Below are 16633 nucleotides of genomic sequence, written 5' to 3'. Positions count from 1 at the left end.
AGACATAGGCCTTTTCAGAGAAGTGTCAGCCACATTATACATACTCCTTCCCTTTCAAACTCACATTTAAGCTTTGAAAGAATCATCCTAATTAAATGGTTTATGTGCAACTGTGTGAAAGAGTGTTTGATAAAAAGACGTGGAAAAAAAGGTTGAAGCTTATTGCCTCAAAGCTAAAAGCTCCTCATTGTATCTTTTTGAAGCAGTAATAACAGCTTAAACAAACATGCTGACAAATATGGCAAAAACACAACTGAAATACAAAATCTGTCTCTGCTGCTGAGATCACAGAGGGTGTCCTTCACTGTGACCTTAGCAGGAGTCAAAGAGAATCTGAAAACCAGCAAGCCGATCACATGACACAAGGAGATAAGGATGACACTCACTGTGTTGAATCCTGGAAAGAGGCTGACCGCTGAGGCTGTATCCAAAGGAATAGGTAGAAACTGCTTCATGGCCAGCGAGGTCTGGACAGCAGGCAGGGTGGGACGCACCAATGCAGGCATGAGGCCATTTTGACATGTGTTACCTGCAGGAGGGAGAGCAAAGGCAACATGATGAACTACAGACAGCAACAGGGCAAGATGCACAAGCCGAAATCTGGAAGCGTACATTTAAATTAATCTTCAGTGCTTGTTTTATTCAGGTCTACGACATCATGATGCCCCTGCTTTCGGTTTGTACAAATCATTTAATCTACCACTTAAGCACCTCAGCCACCACAACTGCCAAGGCAAGACATTCCTGACATTGGCTCCAGAGCGTACAGTGAAAATTGATTGAACTTAAATTAATGCCAGAAGTAAAAAAGTATTTTTGGCAGCTTGTGAAATACATTGTAATTCATCTTTTTTTTTTTTTTTTTTCCGCCTGTCCCATTTGGTTCTTTAGCCATCAGAATTGTTGTCTGAAGACCAACAAGGATACCCAATGGATTTACTTTGCCAAATGGATCATCGTGGCATTGCCGTATTGGTCCATTTGGTCGATCTTTGTTTTTATTATTTATTATATTTTATTTTCAGATGTTACAGACGGGACAGACATGAGTGAGAGATAGGAAAGGGAGAAAGAAAGAGGAAGGAAAGGAAAAACAGAAGGGGAGAGGGACAGTGAGAAAGGGGGGGAGAAAAAAAATAAAAATCTCCTGGATCACCTGTTGAGAGAAGAATAGAAAACAAGCAAAAAAAGACAAAAAAAACAAAAAACAAAGCAACATACTAAACACAACACCATCGCATTAATCTAGCTAAGTGTAAACAGCAGTAAATACTAAATATTCAATGTTGTTGTGCAGCACGCAGGACAGATGTGCTTCGAAGTAGCAGCCAAGAAAGGTGTAATTTGGGTCTACGAGCAGTGAACACCCGTGTGCATACCTGTGTGGATCAGCATGCTTGTATTCCAAAGGTTTCTCCATGTAACGATCTGCTAGGGAGTGTGGGGGGGCCACAGCCCCGTCCTCCAGGGTGTGAAGCGGGTATGGAGGAGATCAAAACTCCAGACATCCAGAGGCCCCCAGAACACAAGAAACCATGGAAGACCAACAGAGGGGCAGTCGCGCCACTGTTCCAGTAAGAGCTGAGGAGAGTCCCAGATGAGGGTTCACTCAGCAGCCGCGGAGCAGAAGCCAGGGGGAGTTGCAGTGACGCGCCCGTGAGCTCCGCCGGCCGCCAGCTGTGCCTGAGTGACCCCACCCCCCGAAGGGGCCCGAGCGAGCCCCAGGCTCCAGGCTCCGATAAGCGGCCGCCAAGGAGTGAGCCGGTGTGTACCTGGACGCCCACCCCCAGACACAAAGAACCACCAACGCACCGACACCTGAGGGAGTCCGCCACCGGCAGGGGAAGTGGTGGTAGGTGGAGATAGGCCTCCAAACCTTGGAGGGCCTGAGGTGTCCCCAGAGAGGTGGCGTCTGATACCCAACCTGACATATAGACACAGACATACAGGCACACACAGACACAAACATCCATTCCCCCCCCCATGCTCTCATATGCACTTACTCCACACTCAACCAACGTGGAGACAGACATAAAGAGACGCTGTACACACGATCACACTCCCCAAGCGTACTCTACAAACCGGGTCTAGGTACCCTTGCTCCTGGAGGGGGGAACTGCACCCAGACCCAGGTGGTGTTACCCTTTTCCCTGCGGTGGGGAGAGGCAGACCACCCCGACTCCGTAGCAGCAGGGAGGCCCCACACTCCAGACCGCAGTCGGACGGCCAACTCCACCTAGCCCTCCCGCTCCAGCAGGCCGCAGAGAATGGGGGTGGGAGAAGACTCCAAACCTCCCTCCACCCGCTCATTGTAGTGTTGATGCATGTGTGTTCTAAGGTGCAATTAAAACCCAGGAGGGCATGGAGCTACCTGCCAAGGAGCAGCAGGTAAGCGCATGGTCCCTCCTGATAGCCCTCAATGTCTAAGTGCATTTAAAATTGAGAGGTGGGCAACGACGCCAGGGGTGAGGTGTACACCCTGATGGTAATTTGGACTCCGTGATTGTGCCCACCCCCAAGATCCTATATGTATGTGTAATGAGAGTGTGAATAATGTGAATGTCTAAGTTGTGGGATAAAATTGAGGCAGAGGCAGCCAGAAGGGGACAGAGGGGGGGGGGGGGGGAGCCTCCTCTGCACCCTGGTGACATACCCCTACTCCAAGGCCCTGCATGTGTGGGTGGTTGTGGTGGAGCGGGAAGAGAGAGGCAGCTGGAGATGGGGAGGGAAGGAAGGGAGGGGCAGGTAATTCATCTGATGGCATGGAAATCCCCCCAAATCTCCACTTGGGTTGGTTTTAATATTTTAAAGCTGGAAAAACCTTGATGCCCTTTGGGGGATTTCCATTATTTCAAAGTAATTTTTTTCATCATTATCTAGCAATGGTTTTATTATTTTAGTGCAAACTCATCGTAATCTAATTTCCTCTCTCCAGTTTTGAGGATTTTTACATTTTAACACTGAACTGTGATTACATTGTTTCAACTTCAGGTCCAATTGCAACCTTCTTTTGGAACTTTTAATCACATCTCAACTGAAGAAGACTATGAAAGTCTTCTGCTGTTCTGTGCTGCTGTTCTGGGCTTTAACCTCCGGGGGAAAAATGAAGACAGTCCAAAAGTTCTAAACAGTGCGGTTCTTCTGATGGCTATTGAGGCAAAAGATGTTTTGAGCCTGATACTCTATAGCCTATTTTCCACTAGCATGTAATGGACTCGACTTGACTCAACTTACCCTTGGTTTATAGGGTTTTCCATTAGGTTGTACTACCTGGTACCAGGTACTTTTTAGTACCCTTTTGGCAGCGTTTCCAAGTGAGCTGATTTGAGCCAAAAATCAACAGACTGCCACTAATTCTCCAGGGAGTGACAACACTGGATGGGGTCATGAGAGGAACTCCTTCACAAGAATCATTTTTGAAAACTGTCACTAACTGAAAAGGCTACACACAAATAAAAACTGTGGTCCAGCGATGAGGTGTAGAAACTTTTGTGTTTGGTGGCTAACGACAGAATCCAGAGAGAGCTAGACAGAACGACCGAAACGAGAAAGTGTACCAGGAGTTCGTAGGAAAGTTTGTTTTTAGAACTTATCCATCTAAATGCTGATAAACTTTAAAGTTAGGGCTGTGGCTGTTCCTGTTGGTTGGTTGCTCAACACAGAGATCTGTAACCAACGCCTGGGAATGATGATGACTTACAGTAGAACTCCACCTTCTCATCTAAATATGGTATCGTCTAGGTAAAGAAATCCAACATCGCTGTTGGATTTCATATATTGTCAATAGTGAAGACTGAACAATTTTTTAAAGAAAAACAAACGAATAAGATTTACAATTTCATTCTTTGGCAGGGCGTGGTTTGTTGCACGGCTGCCGGGGAGGCTGACACACCGGAGCTCCATCAGCTCACCACGCCTCCCTTGTATAAAACGTGCAGGGACCTGAGGTTGGGGTTGTTGTTGTTGTTGTTGTGTGTGGACGCAGCTGAAAAGCTGTGGCCATGTGTTAGAGGAACAGCAACCAGAATAAAAAAAGAACGAACTATGTGAGGTCTGTCATTCTTGCCACACATTCAGTTTTAAATATATACATCATCCTTCTCTGTATCACTTTGTTTTAAATCTTAAGTCAGCATTTTTCTTTTTCTTCAGCCAAAGCTAATGAAACTGTTACTACATGTCCCAGCCGTTTTTGCACAAGAGGGGTCATGCTCCCTGGATGCTTGCTCAATGAGCCACTAAATAGTTTAACGTCATATAACTGACAAGTACTCGCCATGCCCTACAGCCTCTTCTACAATTGCACCTGACTGGATGAATACATCTGATAGACTTTCTGCTCCTGAAATTCAAACTTAAACAAACACCATGGCTGTTTCACAGATTTTCTTTGTCACTGCAAAGAAAGTGTTCTTGAAAACCTTCAACATGAGAAATAATCCATGCTGATCATGAAGTTATGTAGTTCTCAGAGGCAAGTCAAGAAGTTTAAACCTCAACATTATGCAACTCGTTGCTCTATTGTTCAGAAATAAAATGCAGCTGCACCACAATTGCTCAGCTAGTTGCACAGATAATAAACTCAACGTGGAAATGATGGATCCTGTGGAAACTCACCATTAGGTATATGGCTGTTGATTTCAGAGTCAAGAACTCACCTCCATGATCAATATCATATCGACAATTCGCCAATAACCATTACAAGTTATATCATTATGGAAGGGTTCATTCTAACTGTTTTACTTACTCTAATCTTGCAAGTGCAGTCATTAATGTGCGTTACTACACGGTTAAGAGAACACTCTGTGAGTTGTTTCAGTGTTTCACTTTACTCATTCAGGTTGCAGTCTTGTGAATTCCCTGAATTCATTTCCTTCTTGTAATCACAATAAGACCAAAACTGTCTACCGAGAGCAAGCTTTATATGCAGATAACCGCCGTGTGATTCTGCAATGATGTTTATCTCTTCAAAACAGATGTTCTCGTTCTGAAATCGTCACCACAAATAGCTGACGTGGAATGACTGCAGCGAGCGCAATGTTTCAATCAGTCAATGGCAAGTGAGGTCTGGCCCACACATCTCTAGGAAAAACAAAAGTAAATATTTCATTTTTATTGTCATGTGAGCGCGCCACGCCAGCAGAGTGCTTTTAAAACCACCAATTAGAAACAGCACAGGACTGATTTCAGTACAGCCAGGACCGAACGAAAAAGAGCAGAAAAAACGGTCACAAGCTTCCAAAACATTAGGAATTAAAGAAGCTATTCCGTAAAGCTATAATGAAAACCAGAGGGATGATTTTTTTTAAATCACTGCACATTTAACAACAGTGGAACTCCGGGCCAGCGTGGCTCTAAAGCGCTGGCAGATACGATATCAAACCACTGTCTTGAGACAAATAAAAACAAGTTTTGCCACGTTTCAGTCCCCAGGCAGTGGTTAGGGGTAAATAAAAAGCAAAAGTCATAAAGATGAGAGGAGAAGAGGGGGAAAAAAACCCACAATTTGTCCCCCCTTCTCCCATTCTGTCTTCTGTCTTTTCCCTCCAGTTGCCGGAGCGCTGCCATCTGTTGGAAAAAAGAGCACATGCTGTCTCTCATGTGGAGGCACGTCCTAGTCCCAACTTTAACAAAGCATGTCCTTCTGTAGGGATCATTCAACCGTGCCATCTCTCAACATGCCGGCCTGACGTTAGCCTGCAGGCTCGCTTCACCTCTCTCTCAGCCAAAATCCGCCATTCATCAGCTCGACGCGCACAGTCAAAACAGCCCGCTCAAAGACACCGGGAATGATGTGTCAGATTAGTCTGCAGTGAGATGAGGAGTGACAAACTGCATTTTTTTGATAGGGTCACATTTGGTTTGCTGAGTGATAGGATATGAAATCTGACTTCCCACCATTGTTGAAGTCTGAGATTTTTTATATACAAGTAACTGATTTGTTCCATCACTGAACAGGAAATCGCAATAAAGTTGTGTTATTTTATTGACACAGTTACTAGTGGGAAAAAAATAGCAATTTTATTTCGAGACACATAAAACATCTCCATTACAAGCCTTTCGTAAGTGGTCACTTTTAGAGTGTTTTATAGCTCAAGATTTTTGAATTATTAGTACTTAATTAAGAGTAACAGCTTTAATATTTTGAACTGTAGCTTTATGCACTATTGTGAAATTAAATCAGTGGCACTGCCTTCTATTACTCGACCTTAAATGTTGAAGGGGAAAAAAATGACTGAAATGGATAAAAGCGAAATACTTTCAAAGGTGAGTAACTGTACTTAGCTTTCTTTCCACCATTCGAGATAGAATCTGTTGCTTATAAATAAAGCATCTTTAATCCACACTATTCACATGCCTCACAATAAAAACAATATTTATTTTTCATGCAGTATTTTTCAGTCTCTTTAGTTTTCTTAAATTCTGTTTTATTTTTTGCCAACAACCTCTAGTATTCTACTGGTTTTTATTATCATTATTACCCCTCTCCTCAGCCTCAACTGGTTGACCAGATTCAGTTCAATTCAATTCAGTTTTATTTTTATAAATCACAACAGTCTCCTCAATACTTTTTAAATTGTAAAGAGTAAAAAAAAAAGTAAAAGAGAGAAACCCCGACAATTAAACAACTCTCTGTGAACAAGCACCAGAGGTGTGGACTCGAGTCACATGACTTGGACTCGAGTCAGACTCGAGTCATTAATTTTATGACTTTAGACTTGACTTGAAAAAATGTTGTAAGACTTGTGACTTGACTTGGACTTTTACACCAATGACTTGGGACTTGAATTGGACTTGAACCGGTTTACTTGAAAAGACTTGATATTTTACCCCAAATATAAAATTTAACATGCATATTATATAGAGATTGAAAATGTGACGTCATTCACGGGTAGAACCGCAAAGGATTCTGGGAACTCGTGGCAAGCGGTACTAGCGCATGCAGGCTTTCAATTAAAATCAGTTACACAGCGATAAAAAGAAACACAAAAATGTCAAGAAGCTGTTGTATTATTAACTGCAATAGCCGGTCGCATGACAGCCACGGGAAGCCGACGGGTAAAGAGATCGGTTGTTATCGGATTACGTCGTTGAAGAGAAATTGTTCAAGCCATGTTTCCGAAGTAACAAAGAGGCAACGGATGGCCTGGATTGCAGTCATTCAAAGACCAAATATCCGGTTGTTCAGTGATGACGCGACGAATCCTACTTCCGGGTCTAAAGTAGTCTGCGTTTAATATGGCTTTTGTGTTGTTAACATGTTTAATTTTATGTATTTTCTTCTATTTGATCTCAAAAAGCTCCTAAAACAGTCAGTGATCCCTGTTGACCTCCCTCGGCTTTTATTACCGCTAATCATTTATTTAAGCTCAGTTTTTAAAACCTTAGGATGTAACTACAGCCCAGCCCATGCAGCAGTATATGAATGACTAATCTCGTATTGTGGATGGATTATCTCAGTTGTTCTCCTGGCTGAAGTTTGGTCCTTTTACAGCATCCTGCCATGCGATTACATTTGTTTCTGACCACTGAGAACACTCACGTTAACTTTTATCGAGTGGGAAAAAAGTTAGCTTGTTTATATTATGCTAACATAGCTGTGTCGCTAGCGGTCACGTAGCACATCATCATATACCAGCTAGCCCAACTTCAGTAACCCTACAAACGTCGCTGCTGTTTAGTTTTCTGTCTTCATTTATGCTGGAAGTGATAGCAGAGCTGTACGTTTTAATTTGTTTCCAAAACCCCGCAGTCAGGACATGCTATATTGTATTTAGATAGAAGCTAGCGAGCTAACTCCCTGCTAACTTCTAACTCCGTTAAATGTCATAAATTCCGTTTTCATGGATGCCTGGATGTTAAACTCAATTGTTACACCTGGTAGAGCAGAACGCTGATCATTTTATTAAAGATGAAAGACTTTAGACAGTTTTTCAACTCTCAGTAATGCCATAGTGATCGTTTGATATATGGACCTGCAGCGGAGTTTAGACCCAGACACGGCTAGTGACGTCAGACTGAACAACCGGATAACGTCCCAGAACCCTCCAGCTCACAGGTTAGTCTGCTCCAAGCATTTACACAAAGGTCAGTGTTTTGTAGTAGTTAATACGTCATTTTCACAACATAATTAGTGATATAGGTTACAAGCAAGTCTGGCGCTGAACAGAAATGGTCGCGCTATGCTCCTTTGTTTATTGTGCATAAATAGTGAATTGTCCTGACACAATATTGCGTTTCGCTTCTGTTATTATGGTACATTGACAAAAACATATACTTTTATTCACAGGATAAAACAGTTGTTTTGTATCACTAATTGCCCAGTGCGATTACAGCATACAGTATTATTGTCACTGCTACATTTCTGTGATGCTACCAGAAATTATTTCCACTGCTAATTAATTACCATTGAGCTCAAAGGTCCTATTAATAAACGGTTAAGGAATGTGTATTTATGAAGACGATTTGTGAGACTGGTAAACTTATGATACGTACGATGGTCTTTACTTTCTACACGGTGCATTTCAAGGTCCTGCACCCATCCGTCGGTAAACTGTACCTGGGCTTGTTGCAGTGACCGGAAGTTACTAAACTTCATGAGTGTATGCACTCACTCCAAGAAGCGTATAATTATAAATATGCATATAAATATGCTACGATGAGATAGCTGACTTCATCTAACTAGCAAATGTTTTCCAGGCTACGTTGGTGATGCAGTTTTTTTTTTTAAATGATATTTTTAAAAAAATATCATTTATTTATGTATGATATTTTTGTCATGCGATTTTAAAGCCGGTCCTACAACCGCATCCAAGAATAACATGCAGCTTATCTCAGAACTGTCGGTGAAAATTATTCTTGGAGCTAGGTTTAATTGAGCTGCATTTTAAAGAGGTGCAATTTCACAATTTGTGTATATTTTCTAAGTTCACTATTTTGTCATGTGTTGAGAAAAACACAGATTTAAAATTACATGGTCTAATATTTACATTTAGCATATAACTGCAACATGCTTTTTTTCGTTTTTTTTTTAAAGACTCGAAAGGACTTGAAATTCAAAATTTCAGACTTGTGACTTTACTTGGACTTTTACACCAGTGACTTGAGACTCGACTCTGACTTGCCTGACATTACTTGAGACTTGACTTGAGACTTGAAGATAAAGACTTGAGACTTACTTGAGACTTGCAAAACAATGACTTGGTCCCACCTCTGACAAGCACTTGGCGACAATGGGAAGGAAAAACTCCCTTTTAACAGGAAGAAACCTCCAGTAGAACCAGGCTCACGGAGGGGCGGCCATCTCATCATCCCCAATGGGTCGTGACAAATGGCTGCCCCTTTTCTTCCTGTTAAAAGGGAGTTTTTCCTTCCCACTGTCGCCAAGTGCTCGGATATAGGGGGTAGCTGGAATTTTCTCTGTATTACTGTGGGGTGTTTACCTTACAGATAAAAAGTCTTGAGGTAATGGGTATTCTGGGCCAAGCTAACCGCGCTAACATGTTGACGCTGTGCAGCCTCACGCACGGAGCGAGCCGCGGTAACTCGCTAACTGAGATTTGCCGCGTTAATGCAGTTATGGCGTTAATGTCATTTTAACGAGGTTAACGCTGACAGCACTAGTTTTGGAACTATATTAATAAAACTGAATTATTATTGTTAGTAGAAGTAGTAAAGACATCTAAAGGCATTTAAAGGCACTTTTTGGGTGTCAGCTTGTTGTTATTTGAAAACACGAGTGAGGGGTTTGACTATAAAATCAAGGGCATTTGATATTCAGTCACCTAAAAGAATATACTGATTCTTACATCATAGACCCTCTTCATAACTGCTGGGGTCACTGCCTGCTGGAAATGAGGAACAATACGGGTCCATCCATGGCTAGTCTATAACTTAACATTGCAGTGCTTTCAGCTAAATACTGACATCAGGGTCCAAACCATTTAATTTAATTTGTGTAAGATTCACAATTTCCCTTTAGCATGCTAACATATAGGCAAGTATTCATTTTTCTGGACTTTCACTTATTGTGTAGGATTCCGTTTCCAAATCTGGGATTCAGATATTTTGGAAATATAAACTCTCTCAGCTTCTTCACCTGACATCCATCTGGTTCACATCAGTAATAATCACACTTCACTTCACCTGTTTGTTGTTGTTTTAGCAACTTTGTCACAAGATTTCGTCACTTTTTCATACACCTTTGGCAGATCACGTCTTTTCAAACAAGGCCTAGCAACAGCTTTAAAGCTGCACATCATCATGCTCTACGGGCACAGTAACGATGCGCTCTCGCTCTCTCCCCGTCTGATGTGCTCATGGGGTGGAGCGAGTGACAGAGAGCAGCGGTGCACAGAGGGAGACATAAAAAGTAGAGACCTCCTGCTGCTCTCAGAGAGCTCACTTTACATGTAAATGTAAAACGTCTTTAGCGTGTGTGTATGGTGATTTTAGAGAATCAGACATGAGTACTTGTCCCGCTGTCGAATATCTGTCAATTTTACAGGAACTGATGCAATTATTCTGAGATATTTCTCACTCTGGTGCAATATGAACAGTAACAGGATCACCAAGGTCACTGGACAAATTCCCTGGGTTTTTTTGTGCAAAAATTCATGCCAATAAATTAAATAAACTTTTTATCTGGTCCACAGCATTGGATTGGTTTCCAGCCTTAATTCCACACATATTGTATGGCTAATAATCTAAAGAGCTCTGAGAGTAAAGAATTAAGGTCTTCCATAATTTCCTAAGCCTGAGGTGTAAAAAGGTAAAAGGTAATGCAACAACCACCAGCAAAAGGTCACCATAAAAGGCAACAAGGAAAGTAAACTTTGACCCCAGCTACTGAGCACCATACTCCTTTCATGATACTTTAACACAGTGACAGAAAAGGTCAGGTACAGGAGGCTGTAAAAGCACAAATGGGATACATGTTTCATACATGTCAGAGAACTTCTGTGTGCCTGACTTAGTGACTGAGTAAATCCAGGTGACGGTGTCATCTACTTTGCATCAAGTCTCTCTCCGGAGCCACTCTGAAAGGTCATCGGGTCACATTATATTGAATACTGAAAAACCTGCAAGTCAGAAATGACGAACTTTGCCGGGCCTAGTCGTCTATTTTCCTTTCAGGAGTATCTGCTGAAATCATCACAACTAAAGTAAACAAGCAAAAGCCAAACAAATAGAACAGTAAAGATCACTGGAACAAGAAGCCTGGTTATGTGTCAGGACAGTGGCCTCCAAACAATCTCTCTGGTACTGATCTGTTTACATAGTGCGGAAAGTGCTGGAGCTGAATGAAGACCTCTCTGTGAGCTTCTCGTGCAGGCAATGGCACCAAGTATGCGAGAGCTAAATGTAAGATTTATGAGTTGTTGAGGTTGCAAAATGTTTGTTTATGAAATGTAACCGCAAATTTGTACTTGATGCCACACAGAAAACTGCAAAGAGAGCTTACTGTCTCCCTCTGCAAAATGTGAAACCAATGAAATCAATCAAATAAAATATGAAATAAGATGCAATCGTTGCTTAAATGAAGTCTCAGCAAAGATCTGATAATAGGCTTCATTTACAGTGTTTCTGTGCAATTTTGCTTTAATTAGACCAATACTACTTTCTTTATTTGTACCCAACTATTGGTGCGCTGGATTTTTGATTTTGCGATATTAAAATGGAAACGTTTAGCTTTCTCAGCTTGTCCACCTGACATCGCTCTCGCTCTCAGCAGTGACCGTCACGCTTCAGTTCACTTGATTGTTGTTAATTTAGTATCCCTATCACTAGATTTAGCCGCTGTTCATCCTTTGCCACTTCTTGCTCTCTCAGTGTTGCTTCAACATCTGGCGCCGGGGGAGTGGCAGCCTGTTACAGCAGCTCCTGCTTATTACTGAGATTTTTTTTATTCCTATGCTTTATTATTTATTTATTCTGGTCTATGGGACAAATAACGGCTATCTTATCTTATGCATGAGAGATCATTTTACATGTGAATGCAGCTGAAATCACAGTACAGCCATTGGACTTGGATTTTTTTCCAGAAAAACTGAATCCAAGAACTACGCTCTTTTCTAATTTGTATTTTAAATTAACTGTATGTAAATGGATAAGTATCACTTACTGTAGAGTGATAATCTCATAGAGATTTGGCACTTGACCCTGCTTCCTCGAGCTCAACAAAGTGTTCATTGTTTTTGCCCAATGCTTTACTGTTTGGATTCACTGGGTCTCATCAAATCATTTCCAGCCACAACAGACAGTTCTGTTCACCACAGAAGGCCGTGATAAACACACTCGATGCTGCCCAGTGCCAAAATCCAAGCAGACAAAGTCAGCAATTTGTACGGGAACATAACAATTAAAAAACCCAAAGATTTCGCTGAAGAGTAGGCGGTGCCCAAAGCTGAGCTAAAAGAAAAATATTAGCACAGCTGTCATTTTTTCCCCACATCATGAGAGCAATCCAATGCTAATGATGCTCTGTGTCTGCAGGACATGCAAACACATCAGCATAATGCAACTTGATAACATTTTAATGTCAGCTGAAGGCATGCTTTAGGGCTTATTTTATTAAAACATAATTCCAATGAATCAAATTAGGCACAATCGAGCTGATACGCATTCAACCTCGGGCTTTTGAAGAAGCTTTTTTGCCCGCTTGGCCCACAAGCGTAAGGATGTAGAGCTGAGATGAGATCTGACTTCTGGAAACAAGATCGGAATAGATTCAAGTTTTCACCCACCGGCCTTTGCTTATCCATTCCTTTTGAGACCGTGTTGCTGCACACACAGTATGAGATGTTAAGAGCAGCTCATTGAACGAGATGTGTGTGTTTGTGTGGTTACTGTATCGTACTGTGCTTCAGACTCTGACTGTCCTCTGCATTGCCCTTCCTGAAGGATTTGCGTATCTGGGGCTCAAGCTTTTTTTACTCCTGCGGCACTATGTCGAGAGAGGGAGAGAGTAAAAATGATGTCTGGAGGACGCCGACTGGCATTAATAATGAATCATCTCGTGCTCGCTCTCCTCCACCTTCTGCCTCCTCTTACTGTCCTGAACCTGGCAGTTCCTCCGATAAGATCTGCCCAGAGAGACCAAGAGCCAGCGCTGCCAGAGAGTCTCAAAATAACAAGCTTGCTCTCGCGCGGCCATCTAGTTCTCTCAGCAAATATAAATCCAATTATTAGATAAATCTGAATTCCCCTAAAAACTCATTCATATGCTGATGACGTTCCAGATGTGATTAACACTTTTGTGTTTTTGCGGAGTTTCCTGATTGTATTCTGCGACCCTTAACATGCTGTGAGATCAGCAATACCCTTCAAGCACGCAGCATAAACTCATTTCACCCCCATTAAAATGAACAAAGTGAGTACAAAGGGTAGATTTAGAACATTCTTACTTTTTGAAAGCTACACATTCACCCATTTTCCAATTAACCTTTACAGGATAAACTCTCTACTCTTGAAATTTCATAAATCTCAGCGGCGTGTGGCATAAATCTGGCTTCCAGCTACATAACACATGCTACCTCTAGTCCCTTCAGATTAGCATACTGTAGTTGTCATGAGTTTAGCCCACTGATAAACACAGCTGTCTATGAATTGGCTCCAACAATCACTTCCCATGCACTCTGTAATCTGAGGTTAACCAAAAAGATGTTTATGTGAGGCTAAACGCCGACCACAGTGGCAAACACACCGGCTAGATATCTTCTGGGCCTCTGACTCAACAGCGCTAATAGCTTGTATGATTGCAGCCCACACTCAGCACCTATTACCCCACTCAGAGTTCATTTACTGATTGTGATGTATGAGAGATTAGCATTTGTTTCTGCTCTGTTTATTTTTATTCCTACACTACTGGAATCTTGTTTCGAAGAGGTCAGCATAAGTCACTTGATATTAATCACCTCAATGGAAAACAAGCTCCAGTTAAAACTGCAGCAATGCAGAGCGAGAGTACAAACAGCATTATTAATCTTTTAAGAGATACCATCACCCAGTATGCAGTGACCTTTACCCTTTCATTTGTTTTACACTGAGCAGTGGCGATGAGGTGCCTCTTAGTATTCCACCTGATGAGAATGAAAAGAAAACAAGCGTGACCTTCTGACGAAACCTCTGAGTTCTTCTTGGTGTTTTCACTTTCACTTCTTATGATTTTGGGTTAAACGGGCCCAAACTTGAAACCCACTCATCCAGCCCGACCAGCACTACCTTTATTTTTTCTTCGCTATCCAGCAGTTTCACACCTGACCGACATCGACTGTGGATCTCAAAGAGCTCAAGCTGTCTCTACACCTGACAGCTTATTCATTTATAAGCTTCCAGCTCTCCTTTCCTCCCTCCCTCCCTCCTCCTCCTCCTCTGTGTATGGCATAACAAGAGAAAATCCTTCTGATGCTTACAAGCCACAGTCTGTAACTTCAGATCGCTTTAATCCCTTGAATAGAGAAAAGTATTTCATTTAACAAATCGCCCCCTTAGAACTCCGGATCCCTGTGTAATTATTCCTCCGATGTGACTGTAAGCCAGCCGTGAGAAGAGCACTTGACTTGAAGTCGCTCGCGCATTAAGTCTTCTGAAGCCTCCTTCAGTCTTCTCCATAAAAACTAATGGAAGGGGCCTTTCGTCAATTTCTTTAACTAACCTACACTGAATATCAAGTTGCGCCCAAGCCAGGAGACTCCAGTCTTATTTAGATTCCTCCAGAGTGTCAGCTGGTTAAACATCCACAATGAAATCCAAAGCTTGGATTCTCAGCCACCCAGGATTGAGTCCAATAAACTCATACATGAGCTTTAGGAAGGCGTTTACCTGATGAGCAGGTTCATTCAACATTTTTAGGAGCTCTCCGTGAGCAACTTCACGCTTCCAGCGAGCAGCTCCCCTAGCCGCCTTTTTTTAGTTTCCAGAACAAGTAACAGGCAGGTTGTAACATATTTACATTTTGGAGAGGAGAAAATGTGCACTTTCACTCTGCATTTGACTGTGATAAAGCAGCGAAAACACACACGCAGACAAAAAGAGGTCTCTTAGGTTTGTAACTTCACGCTCTTTTCCTGCAAAGGAAACCTGTGCTTTTACTCCCATGCTTTTAAAGGAAGGACTTTGCACTGATTCTCACACACGATGAGGAGGTGCTCTGTGTAAACACTCCACAACCACACATAAATATAGACACTCACCAAAGAACATGCTGCTCTCCATAGCTCCTCAGGCTCGGGGGTTTGCTGTATTTCCTCTCTGGTGCCCTGCCAGTGTGTGTGTGTCCATGGACAGCAGCCTGGGCATGTCTCATACACTCCTCAGGGGTGTGTGTGTGTCCGCATGTGTGTTCAATCCAACAGCAGCGTCAGTGGCCAGTCTGCATGCTGCACTCTGCACGCCGCTGCTGTCTGTGGACCTCCGTATCTGCCTCTCTCTCCCTCTCTCCTCGTACTGGTCCTCCCTTGCCTCTTTCGTCCCCTCCCCTCCTCTTTAGCGCTTCCCTTCCCTCCTCCGCCTCCTCTTATCTTCCTCCTCCTTCTCCTCTCTGGCCCCTCCACGAGCTAAATCCCTGCTCTTCTTTCTTTTCTCTCTCCGAGGTGTGTATCTGCATTTTCCAGCAACAGCTTCTTCTCCACAAATGCCTCTTTCGCTCTCTGTAGTTGTCTCATCTTTGTCTTATGTGTCAACCAAGCCTCTCCCTCTCCTGCGCTTTCTCACTTCTGGTTTCCCCCGCTGTCACTGCTTTATTTGATCGTATTCTCCTTTCCATGCTTCCATCTCCAGCTCGCTCCATTTACTTTTACTTTACTCTGACTTTTCCCATCTTTCTCTTTTGTCTTTCTCTTCATATCTCTCTCAGTGTTTCCACCTCTTTTAATGTCTTTGCCCCTTGTTTTTTGTTTTCTTTCCCTTTCTTGTTGCTTTTCTTCACATTTTGTCTTTTATCAACATCTTTTTCTTACACCGCACATTTGCATGCATACGAAAAACTTGGGAGAAATCAGGTTATGAAGGAGATTTAGCAACACGGAAGCAGACAAAAATGTCAGGCATCAAACTTCTCGATAAGCATTTCATGGAAGCGTTTCAGGCACTCAAGCATTAAGAACAAACTTTGCAATATGAACTAAATTGTGGCAGTCAAATTTCATTAGACCAACAGTATTTTTTTGTCATGTAAACAACAGTAAAATGCATGGGAAATATTTCAGTCAAGGCAGAATTAAAGCTCTGCAGAACATTTTAGTATCGTTTAGCTCATGTTTTGGCTTTTTTCCCATCTTTTTCTTATTATCTTTGGTTTCTTTGCCCTGCTGGTGAACAAATTAACTCCACAGCAGAGCAAGACGAGCCAAGTGCAAACTCTTTTCTGTATTTTGAAAGATACCAACATATACATGAATACAAATTGTGTAAAAACAACCACAAAACATTCAGTATATAAACCATTTTAAGATACCAATATCACAGCCAGTGGGATTTTCCATAGTGTCCTGGACGGAGCGCCCACTTACATTTTTTTTCTAGAATAAAGATAAAGTAATTTTATAATTCTTGATGTGTAAGTACAATCATGTAAGTTAAAAAAACACTTTCTCTAAATGAGAGTGCAGGTGTGCATGAAACGTCATACACA

General features: G+C 42.2%; 1 protein-coding gene across 1 annotated transcript in view; it reads right to left on the bottom strand.

Moving 5' to 3' along the window:
• znf385d (zinc finger protein 385D) overlaps positions 1–15468 on the bottom strand; it is a 97376-nt gene extending 81908 nt beyond the window's left edge. The window contains exons 1-2 of the mRNA XM_026186023.1: positions 15195–15468; positions 387–529 (exon numbers count right to left, since the gene is read on the bottom strand). Of these exons, the coding sequence (XP_026041808.1) occupies positions 387–529; positions 15195–15216 (165 nt within the window). The 5' untranslated portion in view covers positions 15217–15468. The remainder of the gene's footprint in view (positions 1–386; positions 530–15194) is intronic.
• Positions 15469–16633: the final 1165 nt, after the last annotated feature.

This window comes from Astatotilapia calliptera, chromosome 11 (assembly GCF_900246225.1).
Source record: "Astatotilapia calliptera chromosome 11, fAstCal1.2, whole genome shotgun sequence".
In the NCBI taxonomy this organism is placed as follows: Eukaryota; Metazoa; Chordata; class Actinopteri; order Cichliformes; family Cichlidae; genus Astatotilapia; species Astatotilapia calliptera.
Note: the sequence above shows the minus strand (reverse complement) of the source record. Positions and strands in the feature narration are given on the sequence as shown.